Raw genomic sequence first — 17747 nt, 5'->3', positions numbered from 1 at the left:
TGTTTCTCTATGTTTGTTCTTGTTTGAAGGTACAATCATTGGTTTGATGGAATGGCTTTGCTTCACCAGTTCATGATGGAGAAGGGTACAGTGACATACCGGAGCAAGTTTCTACAGAGTGATACATATAAGGCCAACAGTATTCATAATCGAATTGTAATTTCGGAATTTGGCACACTGGCTCTCCCTGATCCATGCAGGAATGTTTTTGAACGTTTCGTGTCAAAGTTTGAGCTGCCTGGTAAGCAGCTGTTAATGTGCCCCAAATTTGCAAGTGATAGTGATGACTATTTCAATTGTTATGATATATGACTATGTAAATCTTGAAATTGATTTTTTTTTTTTACATTTTTTTTGTTTTTTGGTATGAGAGGATGTTTAGACTCCTTCCTCACTCTGATGGTGGTATTTCAGTAACTCTGGGGTTTGGTTTCAGCAATGACTGATAACACCAGTGTCAATTATGTGCGGTACAAGAGTGATTACTACGTTAGTTCCGAGACCAACTTTATGAATAAAGTGGACATTGAAACCCTGGAAAAAACAGAAAAGGTAAAATACGGGTTAAAAAATGAACAAAATGGACCCTAGAATTTCTTTTCATTCAAAATTCTTTTTATAGTAGTAGATATCTGAATAAGAAATTGGAGCCTTAACCAAACAAGAAAAATACCCACTGATTCCGGTCGTTGTCCACACTTTTTCCTGATTAGAATGGCCTGTTGGCTTGGTTTTCCATAATTTTAGACTTCTTCTTCCTTAGTCCTAATATCTGATGTCTAGGGTAAGGGAGAAATGGAATAGATTTACTTTGGCCAGCTCATCTATCTTCCTAGTTACAGGTAGAATTTGGAGATTGTCTAGACCTATATTGCTTTCACTTAACACATTAATTAAAAATTAAAGTTTGGACCAGAATTTTAATCTTAATTCTTATTCTTTTGAACTTTCCTTGGGGAAAAAGAAATCACCCTTATTGTATAATTTTTTTTGTCCATTTTTCGTTTGTTGGTGGAGAAGTTTTTGGCTTTTTTTGCAGGAGAGTTAATTTTTTTTATTATTTAGTAGGAAAAATGATTTTGATTTCTCAGAGGTAGTTTTCATACCTTATTTTAAAGCTATTTGACACATCTGTGCTATCTATGCATCTAAACAGAGATCTGTCCAGTGAAATTTAAAAGTCTCTGATGGTCTTAAATTTGTAGGTAGACTGGAGCAAATTCATCGCTGTGAATGGAGCCACTGCACATCCTCATTATGACCCGGATGGAACAGCATACAACATGGGGAACTCCTATGGGCCACGTGGTAAAGCTAGGATGAAGGTCTTATTAAAAATAATTGGGAGTGAACTGTCTTCCTGGGGTTCCCAGGTTAAGATGGTTAAGATGTAAACATGTGAAACTTCATTTGAAAGGTTCAGAAATAAATTTTCGAAGTCTCATTACTGAATTTAAAGCATATAATTTATCACTAAGTATGAGTTCTGTGGTCCTTTTGCACATATGCTTAGCAGCTGATTTTCTATTTGACCTCTTCAGCATCACTCACATTTTTATGTTCTGTTATGCTTTTTGGCTTACAAACATTATAGGAATTTTCAACATGTGTTTCTCAAACTTGAATTTTGAAGAAGTATCAGATTGTAAGTATAAGAAATTGAGAATGCTTCAGCGAAGATTTAGGGAAGGACATTGACTATCACATGGGAAAGAATTTATCTTTATCATGGGAATAACATACTACAAAGTAAGTTAAGGTTGCCTTCTCAACCACTTACATCACATCTCTTTCCTGGCCATCCACATACTTCCCCAGCTGCCTGCCAATCAGAAAGTTCTAGTAACTAATAATGATAGCTAACATTTATGGAATGCCTCGTATGTGCTGGTGTTAAGCAATTTTCTATATATTTTCTCATTTAATCTTTATAACACTCCCTATTATATTATTACCTCATTTTACAGACAAGGGCAATGAACCTTAAAAAGGTTTAAGATACTTGCTAAGGCAAGCTTCTAAGTGTCTAAGAGCAGACTTGGCACCAAGCCTGAATTACTCCCAAAAGCTTCTATTAGTTACTCTGGTAGACCACATTAATATTTATCTCTGAGTGAAGAAGACTCTCATGACATGCAAATTCATGTTCCTATATATGTGTACACATGTCACTGTTTGTAAGGTATGTGTATGTATTAGAGATTTCTGACTGTCTTAGCTGTCAATCTGTCATCTATGATCTATGAAATTCTTGTATAGGTTATTGTATAACTTTGGTGAGTAATTAGCTTTGTGGGTTGTTCAATTCTACCTCTCCATTTACACATATATATGAAAATGAATATTGCTGGTTCGTTTCTTTCCTGCCTTAAGTAGAGATAGAGTACCCTGGAAACTTCATCACCCAGCTCTCTCACCTCTTTTTTATTACCTGATCTTAGGTAGGAATATATACTTGAAAGCTGTTATAGGAAATAGCAAACATAAAAGGATGTTTCAACAAATGTAAAATGTTTTAGCAAATGGGTAAACTGACTCAGCAGTTTTTTGTCCATCTATCTTTTTTGATCATTACAAAAATCCATTTATTGATAAATTAACTCTGTTAATCAAGTATTTAGATAACTATGAGTAGTTCATAATGAGAAATAATGTATAACCATTCTGAAATATTATACTCTAAAATAGTCATTAGGTCAGTGATTCTCAGCCTTTAGTGTGCATAAGAATCATCTGGAATGCTATCTAGCAATGTTTATAATTCTGCTTCATCTGCAGAGATTGTTTCTCAGTAGACTTAAAAGAATTGAACCATCCCCTCACTCATTGGTGCATTTTAACAAAGTTCCCAGGTGATTTTGGTGCAAGTGGCCCCTGGATCTTTGAGAAACCCTACCACTAATGATCAGAGCCTGTGCTTGTTACAGCCTCAATTTGCTGTTTATAAAGTCCTGAAGAATCTTCCAGAGTTAGACTCACAGTATTGGGCAGGTCATTCCTCTGGGTGCATTCCTCTGCTGGGTGTTACCCTGATGTCTGTTTGCCTTGCTCACATCTTCAAGACTTGCAGTTAGAACAACTTGACTTGGAAAAAAAGTCCTGGAAGTACACACTGTACCCCAATACAGTCCGGTTCCCCTTCCCCAATAAAATCTTTAAAAACAATTACAGATACTAGCTTCCATATTACGTACTTACTCATGATCTCCATTATGTAGTTTTTCCATTACAGTTCTTTCCATCATCTGCATTATTTTTACTTATTGTATGATTTATTAGAATTTGAGCTCTATAAAAGAAGAGGCTTTGTCTTTTTTTGTACTCTGATATATACAAGTGTCTAGAATATGGTACTTATGACACTTGGGAGAGTGCCTGGAATATAGATAGCACTCAATAAGTAGTTGTTAAATAAATGAATAGAGAACTGTCTGGTTATCTTATTCCAAAAGAAGCTTAGTGATTGCAAAATTCTGTAAATTACCCAAGTTCTTCAGGACTTATATTGACAATTCTAATACGAGGAAGATAATTCAATATGACGTCAATATTTGTTCATTCACTGAATGATTTAACAAACATGTTGTTAGTCAATCCATCAATAGCTATTTATAGTGTAAAATGCTGAATCCTTGTTTGGTACTGAGAATGCAAAGATGAATCAGATGCATCTGTCTTGAAAAGCTCTGCTTGTTAATCTGCTTCCCAGTCTACTGGGAACATAAACAAGTAGATAATTATAGTACAATGAAATAAGTGCTATGACTGTATAGGAGATAATCATGGCGTAGAATACCAAATGCTTTTGGGGTGGGAAAGAATGAGGAAAGGCTACTTGATGAGTGAATGGACACCTGAGTGATTCTTGAAGAAGTATCATAGTCGGATGAATGATTGCATGAATGAATGTTGATGAGCTAGGATGAGATGGGCCCCAAAGCAGCCCCAGGGGTCCAGAGAGGAGTTGGACATGTATGAGTATGCAAAAGGTTGTAGTTGTTGCGATTGGGGGGTGGGAAGAAGGAAAAATAGAGTTTGAGGATATTCCTGGCTGCTACTTATCCTTCCTATGAAGTAGGGATTGGCTTCATCTTTAGGGAGCAAGAGAATAGCCATTTGAGAGCATTAAAATATAAGAACCTGTCAGTTGATGACTTTGTGTGTGTTGTTTCAAAACCTTAACGAATGACTTTCATAAAGTTCATATATTTTTAATAGCCAAATCTGTTTGTAATAACCATTCATGAAATGTGGGTGTCAAGCATGGGTGTCATGCATATTGCAAAAATCTCTTAACTGCTCTTGCCTAGCCCACAAATGCAAGGGTTGTTTTTTATTCTTAGAATGTATATAAAACAGTTAAGGCAGAACATTCTATTTTCCAGGTTCTTTCTATAATGTTATTCGGGTTCCTCCAGAGAAAGTGGACCTTGGGGATACAATCCATGGAGCCCAGGTGATATGTTCTATTCCTTCTGCAGAGAGGATGAAACCTTCTTACTACCATAGCTTTGGTGAGTGCAGAGATGAGGCAAATTGCAGTGGGGCTTGCCTTAATATCACTGTAGCAGAGGGACTAACTTTGGTAAGTCCTATGTTAATAAAGTTTATCAGAATATGGTGATAATGAGACCGAAGTGTCATTTTACTGCCAGTTAAGTTTATTCAAGTTAGTCATATACTTCTTACTCCTACTAACTTACTGCTTGAAAAGATATAATTATTTTAGTACAAGCAATTACTAAAAAATTGACAATACAAGTAGTGAACCATAATGTAAACTATGGACTTTGGGTGATACGATGTGTCAGTGTAGGTTCATCAGTTGTAAGAAATGTATCACTCTGTGTAGGATATTGACAATGCAGAGACTATGTATATATGAGGACGGGGGTATATGGGAAATCTGTATTTTCCCTTCTGTTTTACTGTGGGGTATATGGGAAATCTGTATTTTCCCTCAGTTTTACTGTGAACCTAAAACTGCTCTAAAAAGGTCAAGTCTTAACTAAAAAAAAAAAACCATTGACCATAAAGTTAATTGACAGGATTCAAAAATTTTGGTAACTTTAAATACCACAAATAGTAATCATATATGAAAAGATTTTGACTGTGTTTTTTGGGGGAAATTCATATTCTACATAGATTGCTTTAGCTTTGTCTTATAATATTTATCTTCTGCATTCTAAACCTTTATAGCCAATCTGTTCCTGGATTCTTATCCCCAGTATAAATAGTAAAAGGATTAAGGGATAAAGGTCCAGATCATAAATCACACCTTAATATTATGCTTCTTTACTTTGATCTTAAATAATAACAATTTTAAAGAAAGAAAAAAAGGATTAAAAGCAAGTTGAGGTCATTCAACCTAAACTGTTTTAAACAGTTCCCTTTTTTATGTAGGAAAAGGAACTACATATAGCAAAGCTGGGAAACAGTGAAGACTTATTTTGGGCTGGACTTTATTTAGGTCAGCAGTAATATGTGCAAGCATTCAGACAAGTCATGTAACTGTCACATTTCAGACAACTCTGGTTTACCAAATACATTGCATTGTTTGCTGGAACCTTTTAGGAATGACAAAGAACTACATAATCTTCATAGAACAGCCTCTGAAGATGAATCTATGGAAAATCGTCACTTCTAAAATTCGGGGAAAGTCTCTTTCAGATGGAATAAGCTGGGAACCCCAGTATAATACACGATTTTATGTGGTGGATAAGCACACTAGACAGGTGGAGTATTTTGAATATATTTATCATGAAAATGATTGGAAGCAAAGGCAAATTTCCATATGGTCGATTTTTATCTTCACTGGGCATTACTTATGAATACATGACACTGAATTGAGGATATTATTTTATTCCATAGGTAGGGCTAGCTATTTATTAAGACAGTGGATTTTGCATATTACAAAATTGTAGGAAATGGTTTTATCCTTCTAATTATCTGATGCAATTAAAATGGCATCTAGAAACCCTCTTAGCATGGGTTTTTCCATATAATATTTGCAAAAAAGGATGTTGTTTATACAGAGGTCTTTTGTAACTTTTGCAATGATTCTTTAATTAGTTGCTTCTACAACTTCTTGATATGTAAATATGATAATCCTCCTGAAGTCCAAAGCACATTGGTTAAATATCTTTCTATACTCCTGATTGATAGCACTATTATATTTGTCTTTTTTTACCTTTAAAAGAGATAGTATCCTAAATTTACTGTACCTTAATTTCACTACAAAAAAATTCCATTTTAATAATGAGTGCATTTATCAAAGAAGTAGTCACTTAAATTGATCATAAGTTACTTAATAACAGTATTTTCCACTTAACCGTGCATTTAGAGTCCAGGAATTAATTATCCTTCAAAACACTGGGCCATATTTCATGAAGAATTTTAACTTAGTTGTACCGTGTTTCCCGAAAATAAGACCGGGTCTTATATTAATTTTTGCGCCAAAAGATGCATTAGGGCTTATGTTCAGGGGATGTCATCCTGAAAAATCACGCGAGGGTTTATTTTCTCGTTAGGTCTTATTTTCGGGGAAACAGGTAACAGTTGGTTTATCGTCCTAATTCAATGATTAATAGGAGACGAGATGACTTAAGCAAGCAAAGCTTAAATCAAAGCATGTTTGCTTCTTCATTCTAAATTCTACTTTTTTGCACCTACCAGGCCTGTCACATAATGGGGGAAAATCTTAATTTGAGCTTGGTGGATCTGTTCCCTAAAGGAAAGAAAAGAAAAGACAAGAAAATGTCTCTTTTTCATTGTTTGTCTTTCCCCCTGCAGCTTCTTCCAGGGATGTACTACAGTAAACCTTTTGTTACTTTTCATCAAATCAATGCCTTTGAGGATCAGGGCTGTGTTGTAATTGATTTGTGCTGTCAAGATAATGGAAGAAGCCTAGAAGTTTACCAACTGCAGAATCTTAGGAAAGCTGGGGAAGGGCTTGATCAGGTAAACATGTCTGATTTATCAGGAATTATCAAAATAATTTTGAACCACCCAAGTTCTGGCTTTGGCTTTGGAACTAGCTGCTTATTTGCCTCTTTGGCAAATAAAAAAGGAGAATAGTTTTAAAGTATTGAAGGCACAGTTTTGTCATTTATTTAATATTAAAAAATAATTGGAAGTACTGACTTAATATCTAATAAATAAAAAGCATGTTTTTTAAAAAAGCCAAGAGATATGGTTTGAAGCGCTTGTGATTAGTTGCTCATTACACTTCACCACTAAACATACTTAAATTTACTGGAAGGGAAAGCAAAATAGACTATAACCATAATTCTCTGATAAAGAAAGTGTATCCGTTCATCTAGTTGAAGTGTTTCACTTTTTTTGTGATATTGAAACCAAGGTACAATTTTTCCTTGGATTGTGTAATGTAAATTGTTTATAGCTATGGTTTTATTTTTAAACCTTTTTAAAACATTGCTTTTAAAGTTTACTTACGCTTACTAAGTTTATTTAATGTTATAGCCATATAATAGGTCTTGAAATCTGCAGTATAAGTCCTCTATTCATTTTTAGGATTGCCTGGGTTTTTCTTGGCTTTGTGCATTTCCATAAATCATAGAATCAACTCATCAATTTTTACAAAGAAAAAAACCACCTTGGTTGGGATCATGTTGACATATGGATCAATTTGAGGATAATTGATATCTTTACAATAATGAGGAATATTGGGTCCTCCAATCTGTGACCATGGAATATCTCTCTATTTATTATATTTGAGTCTTTTAACATTTCTCTCAGTAATATTTATACTTTTTGGTGTAAGGATATTACATATCTTTTCTTAAAAGTATCCCTAGGCATTTAGTGTGTTTTGAAACTCTTGTAAATGGTATCTTTTAAAATTTCGTTTTCTGTTTTTTTCTGGATAATAGAAATATAATTGATTTTGTATACTGACCTCATGTTTAGAGATCATGGTAAATTCACTTAACAGTTTAAATAGTTGATCCATAGATTATTTTGGATTTTTGATGCATACAGTCATGTTACCTGAGAATAATGCAGATTTTCCCCCCTTCTTTCCAATATGTATGCCTTTTATCTTTCTTGCATTAATTGTACTATCTGGAAACTCAAGTTGAAAAGAAGTGATGATAGCAGTTTATTAAACATTTCCCCTATCCTATTTGGAAAATGTTTAATAATTCACTATTATGAAATTGCTACAGGTATTTTTCTAGAGACCCGTTTCAGTTTATTTATTTACTTATTTATGTAGTAATTAATCTTGGGGGCTAACATTGGTTAGTAAGATTATATAGGCTTCAAGTGTATGTCTCTGTTCTATGTCACCTGTATGTTGCATTGTGTGCTCACCACCCAGTGTCAGTTCTCCTCCTATCACCATATATTTTGCCCCCCTTTTCCCTTCTCTACCCAACCCTTGCCCTCTGTTAACCACTAACTTGTTGTCTGTGGCTATGAAGTGTTGTTTCTTTCTTTGTCTTGAGATTATCAGGCTAAGCTAAATAAGTCAGAAAAAGTCAAGAACCATACGACTTCACTCATATGTGGGATATAAAACTGAAAGCAACAAAAGAACAAGACAAAGAGATTATCTTAATGGTGCCTTTTGATAAACAGACATTGTCCAGTGTATCAATCTCTTCCTTTATGAATAAAACATTGTGTATCATGTTTTAGATATTTTCCCATGCTAAAGTCATGAAAATATTCTTCTATATTATCTTCTCAAAGAATTTTCAATTTGAAAAATTAAGTGTTCATATATGTATTATTGTTTCTGGACTCGATGTTCTGTTCCAGTTGTCTACTTATGTATACTTGTGCCAGTACCACATGGTTCTAATTACTATCATTGTATAAAAAATATTGATGTTTAGTAGATCAAGTCCTCCTAATTTTACTTCCATAGTGAGCATCATGGCAATTCTGGCCCTTTACATTTTTGTATAAATTTTAGAGTCAGCTTGTCAGTTTACACACACACACACACACACACACACACACACGCGTACACACACATCTCAAAAAACTCTTATGTTTAACGTTTAGAGGAACTGCCAAACTGCTTTCCACAACAGCTGCACCATTTTACATTCCAACCAGCAATGCACAAAAGTTCCAATTTCTTCACATTCTCACCAACACTGTTATTTTCTGTTTTTTTTTAATCTTTTATAGTAGCCATCCTAATGAATGTGAAGTGTTTTAATATGCGTTTTGCTAATGACTAATTACGTTGGGGTCTTTTCACGTGTTTATGGGCTATTTCTGTATCTTTGGTGAAAGATCTTTCAGTCCTTTGCCTATTTCTTTTCATTTATTAAATTTATTGAGGTGACATTGGTAGTAAAATTACATAGGTTTCAAGTGTACAATTCTGTAATACATTATCTATATATCACATTGTGTGCTCACCACCCAGTCAGTTCTCCTACCATCACCATATATTTGACCCCTTTTCTCCTCTTCTACCTCCATTTTTAAATTGTTTTTCTGTATTGTTTCTTACAACTGCATGTGAATCTGCAATTATAGCAAAATAAAAAAGTTTAACAAAACAATTCCTTGATTTTGTCTGGCTCTCAGCTGCTTCTTTCCCAAAGCAGCTAATGTCTTTAGGGGAAAAATGGCCCCTAATATCTAGTTCATCTCTGTGGGTTTCCTTCTCCTCTCAAATCTGCCCCATTTTTCTTCACTGCCTCTTTAGCTCACCAGAACAGCTGTTTTATTATTATCTTTTTTATTTTTTTATTTTTACGCAGGTTTATTTTTATGCAGGGCACAGCTCACAGCGGCCCAAATCGGCTACCTTGGTGTTATTAGCACCACGCTCTAACCAACTGATCTAAGTGACCGCGCCCAAACAGCTGTTTTAAACATTTTGTCCAGCTTTTCTGGGTGTTCTCAGTGGGACAGTTGATCCACATTACATAATCCATCATTATTGGAAGTCTCTTTTTGTTCAGCTATGGTTTTGCAGAAGAAAAAAAATGTTTAAATAAATTTAAAAGTAATTTTTTAAAAGCTAAGTCTTTATGTAGCTTAAATTAGCACTAAATTTTTACTCAATATAAGGCATTTCTATATGAGAAGGAGAGAATATGGACTAGGAATATGGGAGGAAATGGCAGTTTGTTGTCCATCTTATATTTTCAGAGAGGAAAATGGGCTTAAACCAGTCTTATTGTCAGAAGAAATACCCTTATTTTATTAGGGTCTTCTGCTTAAACATCATCTCTGCAGAGAGGCTATATAGGGGGTCCCCAAGTCCACCCCTTGATGATTCACTGGGAGGACTCACAGGTCCCAGAAAAATCAGCAAATGGAAGAGGCACAGGGGATGAAGCGTGGAGGAAACCAGGTGCATGCTTCTAAGAGTCCTCTCCTAGTCGAGCCACACAGCACGCACCTGATTCCTCCAGCAATTCACTGTGACAACTTGTGTGAAATGTTGTGTGCCAGGAAAGCTCACCCAAGTTGGTTGTCCAAGGTTTGTGTCGAGGATCTGCACGTAGACATACGGCCCCCACGAGTCACCTTAGTTACTGAAGCGTCAGACCCTCATTGTAAAATCAGGTGTTCATCACAAACCACATTCTTAGCATATACTGTCTGGACAAACTAGTACAACGTGACTCAAGGATTTGTAGTGATTGCTTAGTTCTCACTTATTTTCTTCAGTGTCGGTTTTCTTCAGTGAGGGGACTAATACCCAATAAGAGTTTGTGAGAGGGCTTGGTAACTGAGGTTCTTATGTCATTTTAACACTGTACCTCTTTCCATCATGTATATGAATGTGTAAAAGGTTATTGGCACGCAAAAACACTCTTATCAGACAGGACAGTCCAAGGAAGAGCTCAGCTCCCGGGTGCCAGACAAGGGCCCATCATGAAAATAGGTCTTTCACGAGAATGTCCCGGGTTTGAGCATCGTGGGCCTGCTACGTTACCCCTTTTCCACACACAGGTGTGTCCTGACCAAACCTGAAGATGGAAGCGTCTCTTGTGGCTGTCTAGGCCCTCACCCTGTAGTATGTGTTTTAATGGCACTTATCACTATTAGATCTTGGGCTATATAATCATTTGTTTATTTGACACAAATTAAATAACATTTTATTTCTCACTTATTATCATTCTTTCTCCACTACAATATAAGTTCCATGAGGCCAGGGATTCTGTTTTGTTCACTGTTGTAGTCCCAGTGTTCAAACTGTGCTTGGCTTATAGTAGGAACTCAGTATATATTTGTTAAATGAATGAATGGAAATGATCATTTATGCAATTAGGAATGCCAATAATGTTGACTGGACCTAATTTATTGGAACATGCTGTTATTCTCTGAATGACAACTTTCTCATCTGTTTATTTCTCTCTCCTGAACAGGTTTATAATTCAGCAGCCAGGTCTTTCCCTCGAAGGTTTGTTTTGCCCTTATCTGTTAATTTGAATGCCCCTGAAGGGGAGAACCTCAGCCCGTTGTCCTATTCTTCAGCCCGTGCTGTGAAACAGGCTGATGGAAAGGTATGCTATGAACCGACATTAGACTAAGACTTTGAACTTTATTCCACAGTGCTTGGTGCACAAGTTTCATAATATTCAGCTGAGCAGGGCAAGGTCAATGCACATTGCATGCACAAGAACCACAGAATTCTGGGGTGGGAGGGAGCACTGTTTACCTCTATTCCCTTTGTGTTTTGAAACAGATATATGCAACTTTCTAATGGTTGTGAAATGTCTAAATATTTGAGATTGGTACTGACCATCCCTACGTTTTAGATAATTTGTGCTTACTACAGGCCTGTCATTGTGTGACATATCAATGTCTTAGCTTTGGTAGAATACAAAGCCCACATCTACCTCCTATGCCATTTGACAGCTTAGTCACAAAACCCAATACTCTTTTGTACATTCACACACATGATGGAAAAAGGAACAATGTAAAAATGACATAGAGCCTCAGTTTCCAATACTGTTATAAGGTGTTAGCCCCTGCAGGGACTTACACTGAAGAAAATGAGTGAGAATTAAGCAATCACTGCAAATCTTTTGGGGACCTCTTTTAGATTTGGTGCTCTTATGAAAATCTACATTCCAAGGACTTAGAGGAGCAAGGAGGTATTGAATTTCCCCAGATCAACTATGGCCAATTCAGTGGCAAAAAATATCGTTTCTTCTACGGCTGTGGCTTTCGGCACTTGGTGGGGGATTCTCTGGTCAAAGTTGACGTGGTGAACAAGATGCTGACGGTAATGAAAATCTCTTTCCTTTTTTAAGTCCTTAAAAGACCGGTTCTGCTCTTTGAAATAGTTTCTATTTTGTTTCAGGTAGCTTTGAGATTCTTTAGTATTTAAGCAGCTCAGCCATTTCCTTTTATTAGGTTTGAGAACCATGGAATCACTTAGCTGAGGGGTATGTTCCCTCTAAGGAATCTAAATGAACCACAAGCCCAGAAAAATTATTCTATTATTTATTTATTTTTTAAGGATTTTTTGTTGTTGGGGAAAGGAAACAGGACTTTTATTGGGGACAGTGTGTACTTCCAGGCCTTTTTCCCAAGTCAAGTTGTTGTCCTTTTAATCTTAGTTGTGGAGGGTGATGTTCCGCTTCAAGTTGTTCTTTCAGTGGAGGGCACAGCTCAGCTCCAGGTCCAGTTGCCATTTTCTTTCTTTCTTATTTTTTTCTTTTTCTTTTTTTTTTTACATAAATAAAAAAATAAATTATTTTTTATTGGTCTTTCTGGGGGCTCTTATGAGTCACTAGCTCCTTCCTTCTTGTGGTGAGCCACACCCTGAATATGGCCATGTTCAGGCTGAAGGGAATGTTCCAGCTTCTGGTGCTGGAGTCGGATGTGCTGCAGGATGCCTGAGCCAGGTCACATGTCCTAGGACGGGGCTTCCTGGGGACAGTTGCCATTTTTCTAGTTGCAGGAGGCACAGCCCACCATCCTCTGGGGGAGTCGAACCGGCAACCTTGTGGTTGAGAGCCCATGCTCCAACCAACTGAGCCATTTGGGAGGCAGCTCAGCTCAAGGTGCCATGTTCAATCTTAGTTGCAGGGCGTGGAGCCCACCATCCCTTGCGGGAGTTGAGCTGGCAACCTTGTGGTTGAGAGCCCACTGGACCATGTGGGAAGCGAACCGGCAGCCTTTGGAGTTAGGAGCACGGAGCTCTAACTGCCTGAGCCACCGGGACGGCCCCAATAATTGTATTCTTAATGTTATTTTGAGAGCAATCACAGGGTTCAGGTTGTTGGGACACCTATATTTCAGGTTAATGGGAAATTATAATTTCAGAAATTGTGTTTGATGATGATAGAATCTGTAGCTGCAAAAGCGGCCTCTGTCTCTCCTATGTTCAATTTAGTAAGCCTAATTCTTGTACTGTTGGAATACAATATTGACAGCCAAATTCATGCTGAGAGAGACAAAAGCTATACAAAGCTTCCAGCTCATAACTAACTTTTTGTCAAAAACTTTTTTGGGGACTTACAGGTGTGGAGAGAAGATGGCTTTTATCCCTCAGAACCAGTTTTTGTACCAGTACCAGGAACCAATGAAGAAGATGGTGGGGTTATTCTTTCTGTGGTGATCACCCCCAACCAGGTAAATGTAGCTCCTTGTCGTAGTCAGAAAGAAAAGTAGCCCCGAGCCTTTTGAGGGTTATATTTAGTTATACTGTTGATAGTTTAGTTTGATTCCATTGCTGTACTTTGTTCTTTTTTCCCTCTCCTTACTATTTATGCGTCCTCTTATCATAATCCAAACTTTATTAGTGTTTTAAATTTCTATTTGTAGAAGTGTGATACTAATTTATATTTGCATAGAAATATATTTACAAAGGACTCTCATCCATATTATCTTATTTAGTCATCAAAACACCTTCGTGGGATACCATTTACACATGTGGAATTTGTAACCTAAGAAAGTCGAAAGAGACTGTCATCGGATCTCATAGTAGTAAAGCCAGTATTTAAATTCCAATCTTCTGACTTCGAGTCTAATATTCATCACACCGTGTGTGTTGCCAGTTTCAACCCAATGACCCAGAAGTCTAATGTCGTAAGCCCTAACCTAGTGTTTCAATAATGTTGATATGCAACTTCTCATTTAGGGCAATTTTGTGGCAAATAGGTTTACTGGAAGTACCAACTTTGATCAATTATTAGGGTGTAGCATTCTGAGCCTTTTGACAGGTTGGTGAGAAATGTGCTGTGATCAATTTGTAATGTCTGCCATGGGCTTAGGAGGACTTAGTTCTCATACCACGTACTTGCCGCTCCCATAATTGTACCAGGACAAATCTCTGCCTTGCAATGCTACCTTTTGAACAGCTCCAAAGTAACACAAAATGGAGGCATTTCAAATTTGGAGGAAAGAATTTTGATGTCTCTTAGGAGATTGAAAAGGAACAAGTAAAAAGATCCTAAACTCAAAGAGATCCTGTGAAGGTGATTGATAGAAACAACTTATTTTTTTTGCTCTCGTCATGAACTTCTAAAGCCATAATCTCCTTTTCAGTCCAATTCAGCAATTCAGCAAACATTTAGTGCATGTATAAGTAAGGCACTGTTATAGGTACTGGGCATAGATAGGAAAATAAATAACACACGGTCTCTCCATTAGTAATTTGATACTAGTAGTAATTTGATCGAGTGGAAGAGATAGCCAGATTTTTTATAGAAAAAAACTTTTATTTTTCAGTATTGTTTTTCCTTTTCTAGAACAAAAGCAATTTTCTCCTAGTCTTGGATGCCAAGAACTTTAAGGAACTGGGCCGAGCAGAGGTGCCTGTGCAGATGCCTTATGGGTTCCATGGCACCTTCGTAAACATCTGATGGAAGAACCACAAGGTGTGGGAAGTAGGTTTGAAATGAATGTGCTCTGTACAGAAGAGAAACCAAAAAGGGAACCTTCCAAACCATAGACATCTGGTTTTTAAATTTCTATTAAAAACAGAATCCATGAGATAATTATGGTTTTATATTTTCTTTGTGCTCTCCCTTGAATGCAGTAAGCAAGCGCTGATGCAAACTTTTTAAAAAAGATTTTTTTAAATGGCTTTCACACTTTAATTGCAATCCACAGTAGGAAGGACATTTTATAGTACAGCCTAGCACCTAGGTAGTCTATAGCTATACATCGACAAAGTTTTATGAAACAAAAGTTTTATGAACAATAGTTTATGAAACAAAAGTTTTATGAGAAATAATTTCTTGTAGCTATACTCTGCTATTTTCTATTTTATTCTATTTCATTAAGAAATTCCTTGTTAGGAGCAGGGAAGGCCAAGATGGCATCTGTGGCAGCTGAAACCCAGGCGTTGGGTTGCAAAGGGCCTCCTCACCCCACATTCAGAGGGAGCTCCCAGATGGGCTTCAATACGACGGGGGAAGGGGATGCTGCAGCAACTACAGGAGCAGGCCAGTGAGGAGCTGGGCTTTGGATATCACAATCCATGCCTGGTGCAGGAGCCAAGAGGCTCATGGGCCCTGCAGACAGGTCAGCCCTGCTTGACACCTGGGAGGAAGCTCTGGTCAGCAAGGTAAATGGGATGGGGGCTGAGTGTGAAGTGATGCCTGGCAGAGCTGTTCCCTGAGACGTGGGTAGGCGGGGCCTTTCTGGCTAGCTTCCCACAACTGGGGGTTGATGTGTTCCCAGGCATTGGACCCTCCTTGGCACGGTGTCCAGGTTCTTGGCATCTTGAGCAAAGAATTGAATGAGACACGTAGGTCAAGTGGTTAAAAAGTTTATTAGAACAGATGGTATACTCCAAAGAATTAGGAGCAGGGGGAGCACTAAGAAATGCTGCTCAAGGCTCAGGGCTCAAGGTGGCATTGTTATTAGGGGAGAAAATACACTCCAAAGGGTTTGGAGTGGGCCCCTGAGAAAAGGCAAGGCTCAAGAGGGGCTCAAGGTTCAAAGCTCAAGAGGGAAGTGGCTTATGGCTCAAGGGAGCCTGGGTGTTTTATCTTTTGGCTCTGTGATGGGCTCTTCCCCTGTGGGACTACTTGATCGACACGTGATTGATAATGGCCCTTGTCTCACCTTCTTAGACTGCGCATGTCTTTTCCCAGAGTTCAGTCTGTTATAATGATATTAATGAACTCTGGGCATAGGTATGATATTACAATGAAGATGTAATGAGGTTAGGGTGAGATGGAGGTTGTTGCAGCCCTTTGCTGCAGACTGGTCTAATGTCTTGTCTTTTAGTCTCCTCACAGTGGCTAACAGGGCAGATAAGGGAAGAATTTGAGAGGTGTCCAAGGCGATGCTCCCCATAGATTGAGACCCAATTACCTGTTTCTAACTGCCTGCCTTGATTTCCCTGAGAGAAGTGAGCCCCATAAATTTCTGTGGGGAGTTCAAGGACAGGAGGTCTCTTCTGTATCTCCTTCAAGCTGAGCAAGGGGGTAGAGCTGTCCCCACCTAATGGGGATTCACGAAACTCTAACCCTATCTGATCTTAAATAAAAAGAAGGATCTCTTCTTACTTGATCAGGGTGCACTGGGAGCATCGCTAGGACATAATTCGTATCCTGACTGGGCACTAGATGGGGAGAGACAGGTATTAGTAAATAAATTAAAAGTACAGGCTCCGGGGATGGCTCTCAAAGCATATTTATCTTATTTTTAGCCCGGGGTTAGGTATGGACTGGCCTGGAGTAGTGTTAAAACCCATTTGGTCTCTGGGATGGCGTTTTATTTATCCAAGAGGTAGGTCTGGAATGGCTTGGGGGATTGTTTGGCTACAATGATCACAATTAAGGAGTTTTTAAGTAGTTATCTGAAACAAGGTTGGGAATAATTTTCTGATTTAGGCTAGGAACAATCTTTAGGATTAAGAAACTGATTTGAAGAGTGATTAAAACGAGGGGCTAAAGAGCTAAGAAACTAAGGAAAAGAAGACTTAAACTTCTATACTCAGGAGGCTTAAAACTTCCAGAGTGACGGGGCTTAAAACTTCCATAAGTGAGGGGGCTAAAAACTTCTATACTGAGGAGACTTAAAACTTCTTAGTGAATAGACTTAAAACTTCTATATTGAGGGGTCTCAAAATTTCTCTACTGAGGGGGCTTAAAACTTCTATATTGAGGACTCTTAAAACTTCTAGTGAAGGAACTTAAAACTTCTATAGTGAGGGGACTAAAAACTTCTGTAGTAAGGGGCCTTGAAACAACTTACTGAGGGAGCTTAAAAGTTTTATACTGAGGGGACGTAAAACTATAGTGAGCGGGCTTAAACCTTCTATAGTGAGAGCGCATGAAACTTCTATAGTGAGGATTCTTAAAACTTCCATAGTGAGGGAATTTAATTACTATCACTGTATAAAAACATCCCGAGGTGTAATACATCAAGTCCTCCATCAATGGCCTCATGGCCATTCTGGTCCTTCACATTTTTGAATAAATTTTAGTCAGCTTGTCAGTTTACACACACACACACACACAAACACACACACACACACCAAAAACAAAAACATAAAGTCTCTCGGATTTTAATGCATCTGCTCTGAATCTATATATCAGCTTGAGAGAGAATTAACATCTTAACATAATGTTAAGTCTTCCAGTACATGAACACAGTATATGCTTTTATCCATTTATTTGGGACTTTTTAAATTTCTTTCAGTGTTATACAGTTTTCTGGGTACAAGTTTTGTGTATCTTTTGTTAAATTTATTCCTAGGCATTTGACTTTTTTGACATTATTTAAAATATGACTTACTTTTGCTTTCATTTCTGTTACTACTGTTGTATTGCAAT

General features: G+C 37.4%; 1 protein-coding gene across 1 annotated transcript; it reads left to right on the top strand.

Annotated features, from left to right (window-relative positions):
* Positions 1-33: 33 nt before the first annotated feature.
* LOC308495673 (carotenoid-cleaving dioxygenase, mitochondrial) lies at positions 34-17031 on the top strand. Its single transcript, XM_081080644.1, has 10 exons — positions 34-241; positions 437-552; positions 1206-1308; positions 4386-4514; positions 5575-5735; positions 6793-6960; positions 11370-11507; positions 12050-12232; positions 13477-13587; positions 14706-17031. The coding sequence occupies exons 1-10, from the start codon at positions 52-54 to the stop codon at positions 14817-14819; spliced, it is 1413 nt and encodes a 470-aa protein (XP_080936770.1). The 5' UTR covers positions 34-51; the 3' UTR covers positions 14820-17031.
* The last annotated feature ends 716 nt before the right edge of the window (positions 17032-17747 follow it).

This window comes from Rhinolophus hipposideros, assembly GCF_964194185.1.
Source record: "Rhinolophus hipposideros genome assembly, contig: HAP1_SCAFFOLD_149, whole genome shotgun sequence".
Taxonomy (NCBI): Eukaryota; Metazoa; Chordata; class Mammalia; order Chiroptera; family Rhinolophidae; genus Rhinolophus; species Rhinolophus hipposideros.
Note: the sequence above shows the minus strand (reverse complement) of the source record. Positions and strands in the feature narration are given on the sequence as shown.